This window comes from Triturus cristatus, chromosome 12 (genome assembly GCF_964204655.1).
Source record: "Triturus cristatus chromosome 12, aTriCri1.1, whole genome shotgun sequence".
In the NCBI taxonomy this organism is placed as follows: Eukaryota; Metazoa; Chordata; class Amphibia; order Caudata; family Salamandridae; genus Triturus; species Triturus cristatus.
Genome location: NC_140595.1, coordinates 776473349 through 776494903, shown reverse-complemented (window position 1 = coordinate 776494903; position 21555 = coordinate 776473349). Strand labels below are relative to the sequence as shown.

Below are 21555 nucleotides of genomic sequence, written 5' to 3'. Positions count from 1 at the left end.
TACCAAGAGCAGACGAACTTATAGACCGGTTGGCTTCGGCCAACTACTTAAGTACGTTTGACCTGACAGCTGGGTATTGGCAAATCAGGTTAGCTGAGGAGGCCAAGCCCAAAACAGCATTTTCTACCCCGGGTGGGCATTATCAGTTCGTGGTAATGCCCTTTGGTTTGAAAAATGCACCTGCCACCTTCCAAAGGCAGGTGAATCGAGTTCTCACTGGGTTGGACGACTTCTGTGCGGCGTATCTGGACGATATCGCTGTCTTTAGCTCCACCTGGGAGGATCACCTGGTCCACCTGAGGAAAGTGTTAGAGGCCCTGCAAAAGGCAGGCCTCACTATCAAGGCCACTAAGTGCCAGATAGGGCAGACACAGGTTGTATACCTGGGCCACCTTGTAGGTGGAGGCCAGGTTCAGCCATTGGAGAGCAAAATACAGGCCATACAGGACTGGGCTCCTCCAACCACCCAGACTCAGGTTCGAGCTTTCTTGGGCCTGACTGGTTATTACCGGAAATTTGTCAGAAATTATGGATCCATTGTGACCCCGCTAAACGATCTGACAAGTAAGAAGATGCCAAAAAAAGTTCAGTGGACAGCCAGCTGTCAAAAGGCATTCGATGACCTAAAGCAGGCCATGTGCACAGCTCCTATCCTAAAGAGTCCAGACTACTCCAAAACATTCATTGTCCAAACAGACGCTTCGGAGTTGGGTGTGGGAGCTGTTCTATCTCAGCTGAATTTTGATGGTCATGACCAGCCCATAGCTTTCATTAGCAGGAGGCTGACCCCCAGAGAGAAGAATTGGTCAGCTATTGAGAGGGAGGCCTTTGCTGTGGTTTGGGCCCTGAAGAAGTTGAGGCCATACTTGTTTGGCACTCACTTCAAGATTCAGACCGACCATAAGCCCCTCTTGTGGCTAAATCAAATGAAGGGTGAAAACCCCAAACTACTTAGGTGGTCCATTTCCCTACAGGGGATGGACTTCACAGTGGAGCATAGACCTGGCACTGATCATGGCAATGCAGATGGGCTCTCCAGGTATTTCCACTTAGAGCAAGAAGACTCACCTGGTCAAGGTTAGCTTATTGTCCCAAAGTTTGGGGGGGGGGGTCATGTAGGAGAGTAGGGTCTGCAATCCTATGATCACCCAGATTTTTTGCTTTTGCTTCATTGGTTTACGACTTTCCCCGGCTGCGGGCCTGCCAATCAGACCCACAGCCTAGCTGTTCTCTCTCGAAATTAACACACATGTACATTAGGTGCATCCACTAATTGGAACTGGGCCGCCTTATCAGTCCCTGTATCAGCATACCACAGGTATCCAGGGCATCGGTGTACCCAGGGCCTACCAGGGGCTGCAGCATGTATTGTGCCACCCCTGGATGGCCGCCCAAAGCTGACACAACTGGCTGCACAACAGCTGGGGCAAGGTGGTGTAATCACCCGTTGCTGTAGGTGTAGTATTCCTATACCTAACCCTAAAATGGACGCATGGATTCCTGTCAGTCACTCCTATGGCAGGCCTTATCAATCCTGAAGGCAGAGTGCTGGGAATCATGTGAGATGGTGCTCTGGCGCGAGCTGAGCCCGTCGACGGCTTGCGGAACCAAATCCTAATAGCCGTTCCATGGTGACGCGGGCCAACTACCTTAAAGTGCATTATAATCCTCGCGGTTATTTGCTAACTTTGGCATCGCATCACCCAAACATGTCGAGTAAGGTGTCATACGAATTGGAATACGAACCCCTCGCCAGTTCTGGCGACGGGGTTAGCATTCCACCCTTCTAGAGGGACACGACATGGAAGTAACCTTGAACCCCGGTTAAAGTTGACTCAAGCCTCAGCATCACAAAATGGATGCTGCCACCAGACACAAGTCTGACCTCCTGCTGCTGGGAGACCTTCCAGCGAGGGGAGCTTGGACAAAGGGTTTCCTGTCGAGGGCGGTGTTAGCACCATCCCAGACAGGGTTTGTGTATCCCAGGTAGGCAGGGCTGAAAGGAAGGTGATTGCAAGTGGCACCCCGGTGCTCACTGTGCATAGCCCGGCTCAAACCAGTTTCGGGGGCACACCAGCCCCTGAGCTGGGGCGAAGCCGGACAAAGGATAGGGGTGTAACCACCCCCCTCCTGGTCCCACCCATAGGTAGGACCTAGTCACGGGCCAGCCCCTTTTTCCTAGAATAAAGGTGGGAGCGGGTCCCCTTCCCAAATTGGATAATTCTGAATCTTGAACTACTTTCCACGAAAGGAACTCTTGACTATTTCTGAAGACTCTCCCTTGTGGCTAAGGAGTAGCCACCCTGCACCAGCAGGCACCACCTAAGCGCTTGCGGTTTGCTGCACGTCTCTCCCACGGATCAAGACTGCCCAGCTCGACGAGACCCGGGTTCCCTGCCATCTCTGACCTCTACCTACATCATCAGCTCAGCTGAGATTCGTAGGTGTGACGAGACCTGCGGGGCCGGCCATCTTCAGAACCTGCACGACGCTTATCTAGCACGCCCACCGAGGGACCCTCGAGTGAGTGCACCTACGGTTTGAGAAGCCCTAACCCTGAGCGGCTCCAGCACCGAAGTCTGCCTCCCCAGCACCCACGAGATGTGCGTGGGGGCCCTTCTGCTCCTTGCTGCTCACCGCGTTGTCCGACCACTCGCCGACCGGCTTGTGGCCCTCTTCACGACGCACCACGACAGACTTCCCTCACTGGTCTGGTTGCTCCAGACTGGCTCTTGCTCCCCTTCAACAGAGGAGTACCTCGGACCCTCCTGGTCCACTCCCGACGCCATCTTGACTCCACCGCGTGGGTTTGCCACTGCCAAGACCTGCTGCCCCATTCCTGGGCCCAGCATCATCGACAGCAGACACCTTCGTGGGACAGCTCGCCCTCCCTCCGGGTCGCCGCCGCGCCTCCTGGTCCAAGGAACAGCCGAGTCCGACGTCATCCACTCACCTGGTCGAGGTGACTTCAGCCGGTACCTTCCTGGTACCCACACGATCGCTGGCTAGCGGTTGAGAACTGAGTCCCCTCTGCTTTCAGGTTTCCTTCATCACCGATCCAGGCTTGGATCTCTCTGAACATCGACACTGGTCGCCTGCCAGCAACTTCTTCTTTCAGGCTCCTGAGACTACAACGAGGACTCCCGACATCTTGCTGAACCCCACGCAGCCGCAGCCTCTGGGCTAGGTAACTCGAGCATCTCGGTGCTCCACCGTAGGTTCACTCTACAAGTGTCCAGTTCCTTTTTCGTTTAGTCCCACTGATCGGATTCCTCCGGAATCAGTAACTTTAAACTATCTAACCTTTCCCATTCCACTTGCAGTGTATATGGTTTCGTGCCCTCCGGGCACTTGCGTAAAATTGTGCAACCAGAAGTATTTTCATAAGAGTTTTGTAGTGTGCTTAGCTCCCTGACTCATAAAGAGCCAGGGTAGTCTTGTTATAAATAAATATCCTTTATTTTCATAACAGCTCGTGTGGTGTCCTTTCACTTGGTGTTCAAGGGGTATATGTGATGGTAAACAGCTGGCTTAACATGCCCTCTAGAGTTTAGCCTAAAGACTGCTCGTATCCACGCTACTAGGATAGCTGGTCTATAAGGTTGACTTACAACCAATCATCAATAAGGGTCGTTTGGAATGATACACAGTGATCACTAGAATAGTGAGCACTACATATCAGGCCAACTTCTCACAAAGTGCATCTTCAAGTATTTTACTAATGTAAAACATCAATGATATCATGATTGTAATGCTTCGGCAGGTACCTCTGGGATTTCAGGGGCCTGCAATTTATGTGTTTATTGACGAATAAAAACTATTTAAAAAAAATATAAAAAGTTTTAAGTCTGAAAATATTAGACTGTGAATTGATCAATTCTCTGTGGCAGGGGTAGCAGTTTTTGGTGTGCCTTTTTCATTCATAGTCTCCCTTTCACACCACGTTCCTGAGCAGCTTCTCGCTATGTTAGCCACTTACCAGACTGCAGACTGTGGTGAACTGTACTGTTGATTTTAGGCCAGATGACTAATAGTCATTCATGTCAAAAAATGTAGCAGGGCCAGGCAGCAGGACAGAGAACTTGAGAGAGGACTCACTCAAGCCAGGGAAGCAAAATCCTGCCAGCACGACCCCCTACACTGCAAAGAGCACTGTGAGGGTCGTGTGCAGCTGTGCCACTTGTCTGGTGGGATTCGCCCCAGACCTAGCAAGTGCATCGCTGAACTTTACACAATTAAGTTACTCGACTGTAATCTTTGATTGTGGGATCGTAGGACACATGCATTCCTTGACTTTGACACATTGAGAAACACACTTAGGTTGTGTCCTGATGTGGGTCTCTCAGACGGTTTGGCCATAAGAGACCGAAACATCGATGGTTCCTCCTCTTTAACTTCAGCTGAGATACCCTGTTCTTCTTCAGCCCACACCATTCTTGGAACAAAAGATAAGATTATTTAACCCATATGGTTAAGAAGAGTTTACACTTCCCAATTATCCTTGGACTGGATTGATTAAAATATTATTGATGCAATCATTTGGGGGCGTCAGTGTTGCTATTTTGACTAGGGCCTCTTTGTAAAATGATTAATGTATTTTATATATTTCATACTATTTTTCTAATACAAAAATAATTTTGTTATAATAATACGCCTTATGTCTTATACTTGCTCTGCATGGTTGGATCATATGATCAGCTGACTTTTCTGGTGGGGGCACAACTGGCTGCACAGAAAATAACAGAAAGCTACCTCTGTCTCTGGGCTAGTAATCTGCTGCGTGCTTGGAGGTGGCATGGTTCATTGCTGGCAAACAACAGAAGACAAGGCGCTGCGGGATCCACCAGGTGGGGCTGCAGTGCCAGGCTTCTGATCAAGACAGCTGTAGTTCTTTATGAATTCAGTACCACATGTCACCATGCATCACTGGCCATCTGATGTGCCCAGGGAGACTGAAACACACAGAAGGTGATGGTAGGAATGCTTTCAATTTGTCTAACCATGGCAATCGCTCGGGATAGCATCCCAACACATTGCTCTTCTGCTTACCGTGCTACCTCAGTTTGGACCCAGCCATATGCAACTAGCCTTATATAGAACTCTGTTAAAAAAAATAATTAAAAAGTATGAATTGACCCTGCTCCTCATGGGAACAATCCGATCTGGCAAGCCAGGTCCACCCTGAACCGAAACACAAGCAACCTAGGACTGGTTTCACACTAGTTATGGGCTCATCAGCTGGGTACAGCCTGGTTCCAGTGTATGGGACTGGCTTGGCAGTTCAGGCTGGACTGTTCTGATTGGAGCAGGGTCAAGACTGACTTGCATATAGCTGGGTCCAAACTGAGGTGACTAGGTGTGCAAAATAACAATGGATAATAATGATGCGGCCCTAGTAAGACCAGTGGCTTGGAATAATTGAAGCATTCCACCCATCACCTTTTTGTGTACTTTATGTCACCCTCAGTGAGACTGAGGCTGGCCGGACTTGATCAGACGTCAAAGCCAGACCTTTTGTCTCTTACTGTAAATAAAACAAAGCAACAGCAGAGTGCTCGTGATCCCTCCTAGCCCAGCTCACAGTGTCAATGAGACAATTCATTTGCTCTGGCTTATGCTTTATCAGCAGCGCAGGCACTTCCTGCCAGCCAATTTAAAGCACATTGGCTGCTCTTATGATGTAGCCTTGTTAGCGTATCAAATACATTAGTCTAACCCCAGAGGCGTGGTAATTAGCTGAGCTGCAGAGAAAATTTGGACTTGCACGAGTAGAAGATAAACTACAGGCAGCTGCAGCTATTGCTTCAGAGATGGGAAACTCCTCTCTAGGACATGTTCGCAATGCACCAGAATAAGAAGTGCTACAAATTTTGAAGCAGATGGAGCTGGCCAGGGCTGGACTGGCCGTAGCAGGCATCAGGCATTTTCCTGGTGGGCTGGAAGGGTGTGAGCCATTTTTTGAGCGATGGGGGACATTTTATTTACTAGGGGCTGACTTTGCAGCAGTGCTGCAATATTGTCCACTTGTAACAAAAGCGACAGCAGTGCTGATTCTCAATAGCACCCCCCCATCCGGGGCTGGTACAGCACAATTGCCAGAGCTAGTTTGTGTTACCAGTCCGGCCGTGGAGCTGGCTGGGATCAGAAAGGAATGTGCTTGTGATTAGCTGGATTCGAAGTTTCTCTATGTCTTTCCACAAATACCTCAGGTACCCTGAGTATTAGACAACATGCAGATGGAACAATGGCAGGAGATTTTAATTGGTACTGTATGGGCATACCAAAATCTATTCTCAGAGCCTGGGAGCCTATCAGTGTAGACTCCAGTACAATTCAACCTGGACATCTGCCTAGTCTCAAAAACAAGGAAAGGTTTTACACCACAACCCACAATCTCTTCAGCTGACAGCCTGGCTCCTCAAAACCTAGAGTTCGGGCATTTGCCACTATCTGAGAACTTTGAGATGGTACTACAAGCAGCCACAGCTGCACCAATCATAAAGAGATTCAATATGAAAGGAAAATGTTTCATTGAATGGTTGAAAAAAGAGAAACCAAACGTGCTGGAAATGTCTCCTTTACAGTTTCTACCTTATCTGTATGTTGAAACTGGGCAATACTGGTTTATCATATGTATCCATTAAAGTCCATTTAGCTGGAACATTATGATTTTTGAGATTTCCAAACAGAAAATCATTATATTCAGAAAGCTTCATTGAAGAATTTAAGGGTCTATTTAGAATGTTCCTCCTAAAGTTGAATTGGCGCCTGAATGGGAGTTAAATACAGTCCTAGCAGTTTAAATGCATACACCATTTGAGCATATTCACAAGGCAACCATACAGCTCCTCTCTTGGAAGACTGGTTTCTTGCTAACTGTCATGAGAGTAAGTGAAATGTAGGCTCTCTCATGCAAGGAACCTTTCCTACATTTCTCAACAGACAGTTATATTGAGAATGAAACCTAAATTTATCTCTAAAGTGCTGACAACATTCGATTTGAACCAGAATATTTTGCTTTCTACATTTTATTCCAAATTCAATAGCGCCAGCTTAGAGGGTGCTACATTCCCTCGACATCAAGAGGTACCTAAAGAACAAGTTACTTACCTTCAGTAACGATATATCTGTAAGAAACATTAGTTAGTTAGATTCCTTACCTTAGAATATCCCCAGGCGTCAGGCTGGATCCGGAAAGATTTTTCGTCAGCAATACCCTTGCGCGTCGCTAGGCGTCGTCTGCGGCTCCGCGTCCGTCGTCGTGATCGCCGGGATGACGTTGTCGGAGTACTTAGACGTCGCCCTCGCGCGCTGACGTCAGTTCTTGTACATAGCTTTCCGCGCCAGGAACGCAGAACCATGGAAGAGACCGACACTGGTGCCATGAATCTAGGGCCCTGAAAGGGATGACTTTAACCCTAGATATCAGTTTGCAGAGCGGGGAGGATGGGTGGGGCAGTAAGGAATCTAACTAACTAATGTTTCTTACAGATATATCGTTACCGAAGGTAAGTAACTTGTTCATCTGAAAGAAACATGTTAGTTAGATTCCTTACCATAGAATAGATACCCCAGCAATACCAACCCCGGTGGTGGGTCTGCGAACCAAGATCACACCAGGAAGTCCTGGAGAATGAAACGGCCAAAGAAGCCGTCTCTCCAGACTTGGCTGTCCAGGCAGTCATGCTTGGCAAACATGTGCAGCGAGGCCCACGTTGCTGCCTGACAAATGTCCTGCAGAGGGACTCCCCGTCCCAGAGCAGCAGTAGCCGCTGTGGCCCGGGTGGAATGGGCTCTCAGCCCCACAGGAGGGTCCTTCTTAGCCAAGGAATAACAGGCCTTAATGCACAAAACGACCCACTGAGAGATGGTTCGCTAGTGCACTGCCCGCCCCTTCTTAGCGCCCACATAGCCAACAAAAGTTGGTCGTCCACCCAGAACTGTTTCGTGCGGTCCAGATAGAAGGACATCGCTCGTTTTGGGTCCAGACGGTGGAGCCTCTCTTCCTCTTTCGAGGGATGCGGGGGCGGAAAGAAGGTAGGCAGTATAACAGACTGACCGATGTGAAAAGCAGTTACCACCTTAGGGAGAAAGGAAGGACGAGTCCTGAGAACAACCTTGTCCGGATGGACAGAAAGGAAAGGAGGCTTAGAAGATAGAGCCTGGAGCTCACTCACCCGTCTAGCAGAGGTGATGGCAACCAGGAAAGCAGTCTTAATAGTCAGAAGACGAAGAGGAAAATTGGCTCAAAGGGAGCGCACATCAGATAGGTTAACACCAGGTTCAAATCCCACTGAGGCATTACGAAAGGGACAGGAGGAAACATATGAGTAATGCCTTTAAAGAATCGAGCAATAACAGGGGATTTGAAAAGAGAAGGCTGATCAGGAAGCCGTAAGAAAGCAGAAATAGCTGAAAGATATCCCTTGAGGGTGCCCAGAGCAGAGCCCTGCTGGGCCAGGGAAAGAAGAAAGAGGAGAACCTTAGAAAGAGGGGCGGAAAAGGCATCCACAGCCTTTGCTGTGCACCATGCCACAAATTTGTTCCACCTGCAGACGTATACCGTTTTAGTGGAGGGACACCTGGCTGCCAGAATGACATCACAGACTTCAGAAGGCAAGTCAAATGGCATCAACTGTCGCCGCTCAATCTCCACGCATGGAGGTGGAGGCTGGACAGGTTCGGGTGGAGGACCATCCCCTGCTGCTGCGACAGAAGGTCCTCCTGAAGAGGCAGTCGAACCGGGGGATCGAGTGATAGACTGAGTAGCTCGGGATACCAGTATCTTCGTGCCCAATCCGGAGCCACTAGGATGACTTGGGCCCGGTTGCGCCTCATCTTCTTCAGCACACTGGGCAGAAGTGGTATAGGCGGAAAGGCGTACAACAGACCGCAACTCCACTCGCGACGAAAAGCGTCTCCGAGCGAGTGCCGCCTTGGAAATTCCAACGCGCAGAACTGATGACACTGCACGTTCTCTTCAGTGGCGAATAGATCTAACCAAGGCTCTCCCCACTGCCGAAAGAGTCCTTGTGCCACGCCATTCATGATCCATCATGCACCGGCGGCTGAGTTTGTCCGCCCTGGCGTTCAGAGAGCCTGCCAGGTGTTTATCCACCAGGGTGATGCCCTGATGTTCCAGTCATGTCCAGAGGCACAGAGCCTCCTGACAAAGGGTTCACGACCCCACCCCGCCCTGGTTGCTGCAATACCAGATGGCGGTGGTGTTGTCCGTGAACACCTGCACTACACTTCCCCAAAGAGAGGGAAGGAATGCCTTCAGTGCAAGTCGGATCACCCGCAGCTCCAATAGGTTGATATGGAGCCGGGACTCCGCCGGAGACCAGAGGCCTCTGATCTCCGCCTCTCCCATGTTGCCCCCCCATCCCAGGAGGGACGCATCCGTCACCACTACGTGCTCCAGTTGGGGTAGGGAGAGGGATCTGCCACTGACCCAATCGCGGACCGTGAGCCACCACTGGAACTGTCTTGCAGTGCCCTCTGAGATCAAGACATGGTCGGACAGGTTGCCCCGATGCTGGGCCCACTGAAACTTCAGGTCCCACTGCAGAGCCCGCATCCGCCACCTGGCATGAAGTACCAGCAGAATGCAGGAGGGCATCAGACCCAGTAGCTGCAGCACCAACCTGGCCGAAACCCGGGATAAAGGCTGAAAGATCGAAATCAGAGCCTGAATATCCCGAACCCGCTGTTCCGGAGGATAGACCTGGAACTGCGCCGAGTCCAGAACCGCTCCGATGAAAAGGAGCTTCTGCGAGGGACTCAGATGCGACTTCGGCACGCTGATGGAAAACCCCAGTAAATGCAGGAGGTCGGCCGTAGTCTGGAGGTGGGAGACGACTGCCTGGGGCGAGCCCGCCTTCAACAACCAGTGGTCGAGATAGGGGAAGACTGGAACCCCTAATCTGTGCAGATGAGCTGCAACCACCGCCATCACTTTCGTGAACACCCAAGGGGCACTGGTGAGGCCGAAGGTGAGCACGGTGAACAGAAAGTGCTCGTGGCCTACCGTGAACCGCAGGTAACGTCGGTGGGCTGGCAGGACGGGGATGTGGAAATAAGCGTCCTGCAAGTCCAACGCTACCATCCAGTCTCCAGGGTCTAGGGCAGCCAGAACCTGAGCTAAGGTGAGCATCTTTAACTTCTCCTTCCGGAGGAAGGCGTTGACGCTCCTGAGGTCCAAGATAGGGCGTAGGCCCCCTTTGCCCTTCTTGGGAACCAGAAAGTAGTGGGAATAACAACCCGACCTACCTCTGGGCCAGGAACGTGCTCGATGGTCCACTTGGCCAAGAGGGCCGTAACTTTCTCCTGCAGTAGTTGCAAGTGATCCCCCGACATGCGGTGGCACTGCAGTGGCATGGCTGGAGGGGTCGCCTCGAAGGGGAGGGAGTAGCCCCTTCGGACGATTTGCAGCACCCACTTGTCCGATGTGATGGTACGCCAGTGGAGCAGGTGATGGCGAACTCTGCCTCCCACTGGCGTTGAATGGGCCTGAAAGCTCGGACTAGGAAGGCTTTGAGGCAGATGCTGCTGGGGTAGATGTGGGCTGACCGGCTCTCTGTCCCCCCGCTCCGCCTCGGCGGAATCCACGTCCGCAACCGCGTTGAGGCTGGTTCTGCGGCCTGTGGCTAGACGGACGTGAGGGGGTGCCCCTTCCTTGGCCACAAAAGGGGCGAAAAGCGGAAGTTAGCGGGCGTGGGGCCGAGAGGCCCAAGGACTTGGCCGTAGCCCTGGAGCCCTTAAAGCGCTCCTGCGCACTATCCGCCTTGTCGCCAAAGAGGCGACGGCCATCGAAGGGCATGTCCATGAGGGTGCTCTGGACATCCCCGGAGAAATTCGTGGACCTCAGCCAGGCGTATCGAGTAACGTGCCGCATCCCGCCCCTCGGCAAGAGCCTGGGCGAGCCGTGTCTGGGTCTCCTCCGGACACTGGGGCAGCACGTCCGCCACCGTATCCCACAAAGAGTGGGTGTAACGGTCCAAAAGGCACGCGGTGTTGATAGACTGCAACCCCAAACTAAGGGAGGAGAACAGTTTCTTTCCAAACGGTTCCAACCTTTTGGATTCCCGATCCAGGGGAGCAGATGAAAAGGCGGTCTGGGAGGTAGAGGCCTGGATAACCAGGCTCTCAGGCGTGGGGTGCACCGACAGAAAGCTGGGGTCGCCCGGTGCAGGGCGGTTGCCCCGGGCTACGTTACAGTCCACAGGACTGTGGAGGGCTTGGACCAGGTGCCCATCAGAACGTCCATCAGTGCTTCATTGAACTGCAGCAGAGGCTCTGAGGAGCTTACCGGCGGTTGAAGCACTTCAGTGAGGAGGTTAGTCCTCACGGCCACTGCAGGGAGCTCTAGCTGAAGAGCCTCGGCAGCCCTGCGCAGCACCACAGAATAGGTAGCACCCTCCTCCGTAGCCCCGGAAGGAGGAGAGATGAAGCCAGTGTCAGGGGAGGTGTCAAGACCACTGGCATCCCCCAGCTCTTCTGCCCAGTCCTGAGATAACTGACACTGCTGTGCCAGAGGGTCCTCAGACCCCTCCCAGTCGTCCCCATCATCCGACTCCTGGTAGACAGGTGGAAAGGTCGGAGCCGGGCGGTAGATGAATCTGTCATCCATCGGCACCGGATACGGCGCCGGGCGGCGCTGCTCCGACGCCGGGCCCGGACCGGGACTAAACCTGGGGACGACGTCATCCGAAGACGGTGCCGGGGGCGGCACCGAAGGGGTCGGCGCCGGTGGAGGGGTCGTAAGGTCGACCGGCGTCGACTGGGATCCAGGCCTGGATCCCCCGGGGGCCTGTGGCGTCGGGACCGATGTCGACGACGGCGCCGGAGCTGCCGGCTCGCTAGGCCCCCCCAGTCGGACCTGCGGGGTCCGAAGGCGCGCCGGCAGGCCTCGATGGCGGAGCGAGACTCCTCATGGCCATGAGGAAGTCTTGGATCTCCGTCGGAGTCGCATCGGGCCCAGGGACCGGAGGGTATGGGACCGGACGCTACTCTTGTGGCTCCAACGGAGCCGCGCGGGTGTTGCCACCCGGACCCTCAGCCGAGTCGCGCGACCGGCGAGGGGAGTCAGAAGAGCGATGTCGTCTCTTTGATTTCTTGCTGTGCCTGACTTACCGGAATGCGAGGACTTGGCCCCGACGAGTGGTGATGGCTGCGGCTCCGCGACCCATCCCTCGACCTCCTCCTCGACCGGGACCTTGAGCAGCGCGAAGCCGACTGACGGTTCTCGAGCAGCTTGCGGACCCGCTCCCGCCTAGCCTTCGAGGTCAAGGCCCGGCAGTCGAGGCACGACTCGGCATCGTGGTCGGCCCCAAGGCAGTGGTGACACCGGCGGTGGTGATCCGTGACTGACATCAGGCGGTGACAGGCGTCGCACGGCTAGAACCTGGGCATCCCTACCGGCACCAGGAGTTGAGGTCGACTCGAAATAGGAACCAAAAAAGCTCAAAAAGTTTAGTAAAAAAGTGACTAAAAGGGTATGCTCTTCCCGGATCTGCGCTTACTGGCGTGGAAAAAAGAAGAACTGACGTCAGCGCGCGAGGGCGGTGTCTAAGTACTCCGACAACGCCATCCCGGCATTCACGACGCCGCCGACGGATGGAGAGCCGCAGACGACGCCTAGCGACGCGCAAGGGTATTGCTGACGAAAAATCTTTCCGGATTCAGCCTGACGCCGGTGGGATATTCTAAGGTAAGGAATCTAACTAACGTGTTTCTTTCAGATAGTTTACATCCTCAACTTGAAAGACTTCCTTTAAACAGACCATAGAAATGATAGATTTTGGTCCTCCTAACCAGTAAAAACCAATAACTAAACTAACTCTGAAGAGATGGAATGTGTCTTGCATTACATCAGCTCCTTCATCCATGGGCTAACCTCTTACAACGTCAGTCAGAGCTCATTCAACTGGGGCAATAAAGTCTACAACAGCCCTGTTTGCAGGAATTACACTTAAGGATATTTGTAAACCAGCTGCATGGAAGACGACAAATGCTTTGACGAAGCACTACTGTATCAATATGAAGATTAACAGCTGTGGGACTAGCAGTGCTTAGAAACCTTTTCAATTAAGGGAAGTATGATTTCCACCTTCTACTAATTTTTCAATAGACTGCTTTGGTAATCTTCATTTAATCACTTGAATCTATAAAAGATTCAAAACTAGAGTAGGAAAAAAGATACTTATGTGTAACTCCAGTTCTCCAGCATTGGCGTCTTTCAAAGATTCACATGCGACATGCCCACTTACCCTTTCATGAGACTTGAGTTAGGGAATAGATCACTTAATGGGTTAGAACATCTGGTAGATGAAAGTGTCTGTCAGGGAGAGGGCTGTGTGTGCTTGTTCCTGATTGGCTCACGTTTGAGTCATTTACAATGTGGTCTATTCAAAGTTCAATGTTATTGAGTGTAATGTACGCTGAAAAGCTAATATTGTGTAACGAGGGTTACCAGTTTAACGTCAGGAAATAATTTAAGTGAATCTATGAGAGCTGGAGAACTAGAGTTACAGGTTCGTAACTTTATTCCTTACTGTGCTTAATAAGAAAATTGATGTGGAATTCCAGATCATGGTTTTGACACTTGTAGCTAGAAGCTGGCATCTGAGTGAAGCAGACACATTTCCTGTCACCATGAGCATGCTGAACCAGAATTCTTGTACTAGGTCACTTCAATGGTGTGGTATATATTTGAACTATACTGACAGATTTGGGAGCCAGATTACTAATTTTTTAGTTTAAGATTGACAGGTTTCTGGGACTTGCAGAGATGTTGGGAAGAGCAATACTTTAGGCCGATGGACAGCATTTTGAGGCCCCAATGTACAACCTTTTTTGCACATCAAAAGCAATGCTCATGACCCCACCCATAATGAAACTGATGCAATTACAAATATTGTAAATCATCTTACAGGTGAGACTGCACATCACAATACGCTTACAATTTTTCAGATGCAACTAGGAATTTGAATTCATTTACTGGTTAGTTAAAGTATTTCCTTTATTTATATTTTGTATTTATGTGCTGCTGTTTGATAAATATTATGTAGACATAGGCATTGTATTTGGTGTGCAAGTTATTCTTTTCATGGCTGTTGTGCGAGTTATAGAATGTGTTCCTAACAATGACTTGCCCAACTGACCACCTTCATCGAAGAGAACTCCATCCTAGATGCCTCACAGTCTGGATTCCACAGCAACCACAGCACCGAGACAGCCCTCCTCGCTGCCACTGATGACATCTGCATGCTACTCGACCAGGGTCACACCGTGGCCCTCATCCTGCTAGTCCTCTCCGCAGCTTTCAACACCGTTTCTCACCGCACTCTCGCAGACAGACTTCATGACGCGGGATACAAGGAGCCGCCCTCGACTGGATCTGATCCTTTCTCTCCGGCAGAAGCCAGAGGATCAGACTCCCTCCCTTCATCTCTGAACCCACCGATATCGACTGCGGAGTACCCCAAGGATCATCGCTCAGCCCCACGCTCTTCAACATTTACATGGCCCCCCTCGCAACCATCGTGAGACAGCATGGGCTCAGCATTGTATCCTACGCCGACGACACCCAGCTCATCGTCTCGCTCACAAAGAATCCCGAAGACACCAGACTACTTCCAGGAAGGAATGAAGAACGTGGCAGCCTGGATGAAGGACAGCTGTTTGAAGCTTAACTCAGAGAAGACCAAGGTCCTCATCCTCGGACCCTGCACCTCCGCCTGGGACAACACCTGGTGGCCCTCCACCTTCGGGAATCCACCCATCCCTACAAACCACACACGAAACCTCGGCATCATCCTCGACTCCTCCCTCTCCATGAACCGCCAAATAAATGCTGTCGCTTCCACCAGCTTCAACTGCCTGTGCATCCTCCGCAAGACCTTCAAATGGATCCCCCCATGACTGCAGAAAGACCGTCACTCACGCGCTCATAACCAGCAGACTGGACTACGGCAATGCCTTATATGCCGGACTCAACAGAGTTCTACTACACAGACTCTAGACCATCCAGAACGCCGCTGCCAGACTTGTCCTCGGGACTCCGCACCACGACCACATGACACAATACCTTCGAGACCTCCACTGGCTCCCCGTCGAGAAGAGGGTCACTTTCAAGCTCCTGACCCACGCCTACAAATCCCTCAACAACATCGGACCCAAATACCTCAATGAGAGAGTGTCCTTCCACATACCCAAGAGGAACCTCCGCTCCGCCGACCTCGCCCTGGCAGAGGTCCCCCGCATCTGCAGAAACAGAAAAGGCGGGAGAGCCGTCTCCTAGCTCGCAGCCAAGACCTGGAACGAGCTCCCCATGAACATCAGACGCTCCCCAACCCTGCGCACTTTCAGAAAGGACCTCAAGACCTGGCTCTTCGACTAATCCCAAGCTGCGACTAAACCGGAGCTGCCCCCCCCCCCCACCCCCCAGCGCCTTGAGACCCTCACGGGTGAGTAGTGCGCTTTATAAACCCTTGAATGATTGATTGATTGAATATGGATTTTGTTTTACTTTGTTATCATAACTGCACTTTAACTATGCTTTTTAGGTGAATTCCTGAGTTTTTAAAAATATATGTTGAGGTGTTACAACCAGATGTAACTAGCTTCACGTTCACTTTTGGGTTTTTGAGTGTAAGTGAGTGTGAGCGCGTGGAGAGGGAGGGATGGATAACCCACGCTGTAAGAACTGAATCAGTCTGACAGAACCAGACAAACACGATCTTTGTGAGGACTGGTGCGTAATGAGGACCGATCCCCGTAGTGTGTTTTGGCACTTTCCAGCAAGTGTATCAAAAAACTAAAAATGCAATTATATTTACCTTGGTCCTCTTTATAAGCTACCTTACTATCAAAGCGCTTGTGGAGTTAGAGTAGTAATTACACACTTCATTACGGTATATGGCCGGTCCTCATAATAATAGGTATGGTATGTTGTATGTGTGTGCACGTGTTAAGGCAAAAAGTTACCTTTTCCACTTTTCTTCTTGTTCTCAACTGGCTTGAAATGGATGCATGGAACAGGGCACACTAGCTCCATTGGCTCAGCCTCCAGGAGACACGCATTCTTCTTGTCCCACCCGGCTCCTTCCAGGTACAGACCTCGTATCCATACTCCATCCTAAAAACAGGAAGCACTAGTCAGAGATAGGCAGAGCACAAGCCACATAATTTATCAGGCACTGCACTGGGGTAAACTTTAGTGTCAGAAACAGACCACAGACAGTTACACACAACAGCAAACAGAACATAGGGTGTCACAGCATAGTCCTGCATCATTCGAGCTTCTTTACCACTGTACTTCACACCCAGGAGTTCTTCCAAAATGATAGACACTGACGAAAGAGTGACAAGTGAGGAAATACTGCTTCATGACTTTTTGGCTCTTGGAAAACTACAATTCATTTGTGTGTCTGCTCTAAAGTCAGAACCGAATTAGACCACAGTGTCTTGTAAATGTGTGCACTTATCGCCAGATAAGCGGTATGCAATTCTAACTAATAAAAGCACATATTTATATGGCTGTAAAGGTTGCTTTTCTGCTACTGAATGATTACTACACTTACCTGGAAGAACAAGTAACCTTTGATAACACTCTTTTCAGTGGATACTACTCTAACAGCAGTTTTTTACCTGTAGGGTGTCTACAAGTGCCAGAGGAAACATGTGCAACAAATTTGAGTAAATGAATCACAACAGAAGATTTGAACAGGAAAGCTGGTCCAGTAAACACAAAAAAGCTGAACAGGACAACGGGTAACATTTAACAGTGTCCACTGCAAGTCCTTGTTGGGCCCAAGGCAAAAACATCATCCCATTCAACAGTCTTGCCTGCAATGGATCCTTGTTGTGTGTGCTACACCTAGCCACAAACTTGTCTTATCGTCTGGCTTAAACCGACTTGGTCGAAGGACGTCTAGCTGTCAGGATGGCAGCCACTACTTTGGGAGGTAGATCAAATGCAGTCAAGTGCTGTAGCTCGATGTCCACACACAGAGATGTAAAGGACCTTGGCCTGGTGCTGTGACAGGACCCTCCCGAAGCATTAGCCTTAACGGAGGACAGATGCTCATGCCCAAAAGTTCTGGTTACTACATTCTCCTGGCCCATTCCGGAGCAACTGGGATGACTTTGACCTATTCGTTTCTGATCTTCTTCAGAACTCGTGCAGAAGCAGTAACTTCAGGAAAGCATACAGGAGTCCCATTCTCCACTCTGGGTGGAATGCACCTCCCAGAGAGAGCCTTCTTGGAAACTCCAACACGCAAAAGAGTTGACACTCCACGCTCTCGGTGATGGTAAAGAGATCGAGCCAAGGTTCTCCCCATCACTGAAAGACACCCAGGGCCACTTTCTAATGTAGCTGCCATTTGTGATCCGGAAGGCATCTCCAGCTGAGTTTGTCCACCATGGCATTTAAAGATCCAGCCAGGTGGTGTACAATCTGTTAAGTACCCTGAGGATTAAGACAGTTCTAGAGGCGCAGAGCCTCCATTCACAGAGCCAGAGAATCCACCATGCTGTGTTTGTTGTAATACCACATGACTGTGGTGTGGTCTGTGAGGACCTGAACAAGTCTCCACTCGATGAGCAGCATTAAGGCTTTCAGTGCAAAGGCATATGGCCTGCAACTCCAATAGGCTGTTGTGGAGACGGGTCTGAAGATCAGAGTCTTCTGATCTCCAAATCTCGCAGTTGACTTTCCTAACCCAGTAGTGATACGTTTGTCACCACCTTCAGCTCTGGGTGTGGTAGGGAGAGTGGTCTGCTGCTGGTCCAATTGCAATAGAGCAGCCACCATTGCAGATCTTTTATAGTCTCCTTCGAAACCTGAATGGAATCTGAAAAGTTCCTTTGGTGCTGGGTCTACTGAGACTTCAGATGCTATTGCAGAGCCTACACATGCCATCTGGTATGGTCGAGCAGCAGAATACAGGAGGCCAACAGACCAAGAAACCTCAGTCACTGCACTGAGATCCAGGACAAAGGCTAAAAAGTCTAGATCATATCCCAATTGTCCTGGAATCCTTGATCCTGAAGGAAGGCCCGAAAGTGCACCGTACCCAGAAAGGCAACCTCTGAAGAAAGGGAACTTCTGCGAAGGAGTCAGGTGTGATTTTGGCACATTGGTTGTGAACCCCAGCAAGGTGAGGGTTGCTGTCAGCTGGAAGTGGTTCACAATGGACTATGGAGAACCCACTTTCAACAGCCATTCGGCAAGGTAAGGGAAGACTGGTTCTCCCAACCTCTGAATGTATGCTGTGCCCACAGCCATCAATTTCGTGAACATCCAAGGGGCACTGGTGAGGCCAAAGTGGATACTTAGATGTTGCCCACAGTTACCAAACTGCTCTTTTGACTTTCAGATATATTTTCTTTTGTTTACATAATAATGGAGAGGTTTTTTAACCTCAAGTGTGTGTGAGAGCTCTTTTCGTTTGACAGGGGAATTTTGGAAGTACACGGATAGTGATAGGGAAATATAGCTCTTTTAACATCAAATCACTGGGAAACATGGTTTTGGGTAGAAGATGGATAGTGCCTAGAAAATATAATGCCTTTTTTTCTTAGAACCAAACGATTAAAATTGGCAGATTTCCAGGAGAGCAGCTGGATGGAAGGTATATGCTTGGGCTTCAAAGGCGAAGCTATCAACTCATAAAGAACAGTATTCAACTCCAGCGGAGGAGATGTAAATGTGTAGGTATTTATATAGCGCCGATCACCACTATGGGTATCTCAGCGCTGTACTCATACCGCTGAAGGAACCCTTCCTGGCTTTCCATGTGAGGTGTCCACTCCTGGGCACCCCCATGGTGAGGCCAGGCATCCCAGCGCTGTTGGCGCCGTTGTGGAGATTAAGCAAGCTATTGCCCAGAGTTGCAGCGTGGGACCCATGATTAGAATAGGCACTGAGGCGAGAATATCCGGTCCGCGGAATATATAGCCCGAGACCCTGCCGCGACGGGAATCGAACCCTGGTCCCGGACCAGTGCTCTGCATCGAGGTCTGCCACTCTAACCATTGAGCCACACTTCTCCTGATGTTCTAAACCAGGGGAAAGCTCTTTGTAAGGCTCTCTAAGAAAAAAAGGAAAACCAAAAGGGTTTTTGATCAAGTGTAAGTTAATACATAACAATTGAAATCAATATTTGGCTAGGAAGATAAGATATGGTAATAGAAACATCAAAAGCAGCTTCCCCTGGACACTAGGAATCATGGAAGGACTGCATAATTGCATATTATGGGGAAAAGCCCCATCTAAAATGAAAAATGTCCCCTAGATCTCCCTGCAGATGTAATGCACTACCTTCGAATGCAGACGTGCCTTATTACCAGCTAGAGGACTTCGACTCAGGTCTTCAGGCGACGCATTTAGGGAGCCTGCCAAGTGGTTGCCAACCGGACAGATTCTGTGAGCCTGAGCCAAGCCCACAATCTTATAGCTTCTCAGCAGTGAGGATGTGATCCCACACCACCTTGCTTATTGACATACTACACTGCAGTGGTATTATATGTAGGAATTTGGACAAACCACGAATGGAGGGCAGGGACATCTTCAGTAACAAGCATATTGCCTGCAGCTTGAGAAGATTGATATGGAATCTCTGCTCTGCTGAAGATCAAAGTAATCTGTTCTTCAGATCCTCGAGATGTGCACCCCACCCAAATGTGGTGATCTAAACATTGTTAGCCTGTGTGCTTCAATGATGAAACCACTGAAGGTAGAGACTGACGGGAGTAAATTTGCCAGCAAACGTGAGTGATTAGATGGATGCATAAAGGGCTGTCAGGGCCAGGAGAAGAGATCCCTCTCGTAATACCTGAATCATATTTTGAATCTTTCAAATTCTAGGGGGAGATGGAAAGGCCGGGAGTGATGTCTTGTCCAGCACTGCACAGATGAAAGGAAAATGCTCTGAGGGCTCCAAATGAAACTTGGGTATATTGATGGAAAACCCCACGTCGAACAGCAGGACCGCTGTGGGATTCAGATGGTACAAGACCAGATGCAGCAAGAATGCCATTAACAGCCGATTATCAAGCTACAAGAATACTGCAAAGATGTGCCTTAACCACCGCCATCACCAAGGGTGAAAACACAAGGAACCAATGGAAATCCGATTGGAGGACTGCGAAATGGTAACGAGTAGAGCTTGCCACACATCAAAAGAATTGCAAAATGAAAATACATGCCCTGCAAGTTGTGGGATACCATTTAATCTCCTAGTTCCAGAGCCAACAAGACCTTTGCAAGGGACAATATCTTGAATTTCTCTTGTGGAGAAATGTGTTCATGATACAGAGGTTGAAAATGGGATGAAGTCCGCCAATCTTCTTGAACACACGAAAATTGGAGGAGTAACAGCCCTTGATGGAGCAAGGTTTCGTATTAAAGAAACTTGATGGTGTACAATCCTCTCAAATAACATGTAACCACGTAACCAACACGTTTTGTAAATACTAACATTGCATTATACACGACATACAGTATCTAGGGGAAGCTTTCCTATGTGTATTACTAACAAGTAACCAGAGTGTCCTAAAATGTCTGCCAAAAACACGGGAACTTCATAGCGCATGCGTCTACTGCATCTACGTAGTATGACGTATTCTTTTGCTTGGTGGGAAAACTTTGCAGCTGCGCAATAGCTTTAAAAATGGCCGCTTAAAACTCACGTTAACGCATATGCTACTGCTTGAACTAAATAGTAAGTTCTATTAAACACTAATGCAGAAGATTAGAATAAGTAAATGGGGATAGAGTAGAGATAAGTGTTATACAGTGAAATCATTTATTGTCATATTCTAGCGTGTCTTTTTCTGACTTTATTATTAGTTCACGTTTAGGCCTTGGAGGGTGACTGAAATCCCTACCCACAGGATCCGCGCGCATGCGCATAGAAACTTGCCAGAAACTAGGATGACACACTTGAAACACAGCCAAGGCCACATGAGCCGAAGACGCCTGGGAAAATAAACCCCTGAACTGGACGAAAGCAACAATTTTGAATAAAATGTATAACTTGTAATGATCATAATGTGAAAAGCGGGTGGGAATAAAGCTATGGGAAAGTAAATTAAGGGGCGGAAACATAGAACAATAGTCCACAGTGAAAGTATTACTTGTAATATGGTGTGATGGACTCACCTCCTCGCTCTGACCAATCAGAATAGGGAAAAACACAAATACTGCAATTTAAGGGGGAGGTACATGAATATAGAATAGTATAATTGAGGTAAGTTAGCTAGAGACTTTGTCAGACTTGTCAGATCCATCATTCCGACTCGTCATTGACCCAACACGTATGCTGCTACAGACTCTGGCCGAGACGCTGTCGTAGACCCTGCTGCTGCCAGAAACTCTGCTCGAGAAATTGAGATACTGATCGCTAATCTAATCATCTAGAAGGGGATTTCGGCAGAGGGACACCCGAGGAGAGTAGTATCAGAGAGGGGTGTGACGCCGGCGTTGCATTTAGAAGAGGTCACCTTCCCAGATTCAAATCTGTCCAATCCTCGGTCTGCATCCTG

General features: G+C 49.7%; 1 protein-coding gene across 1 annotated transcript in view; it reads right to left on the bottom strand.

Moving 5' to 3' along the window:
• DNAH2 (dynein axonemal heavy chain 2) overlaps positions 1-21555 on the bottom strand; it is a 2945517-nt gene that overhangs the window by 18058 nt on the left and 2905904 nt on the right. The window contains exon 87 of the mRNA XM_085638712.1: positions 15991-16141. Within this exon, the coding sequence (XP_085494838.1) occupies positions 15991-16141 (151 nt within the window). The remainder of the gene's footprint in view (positions 1-15990; positions 16142-21555) is intronic.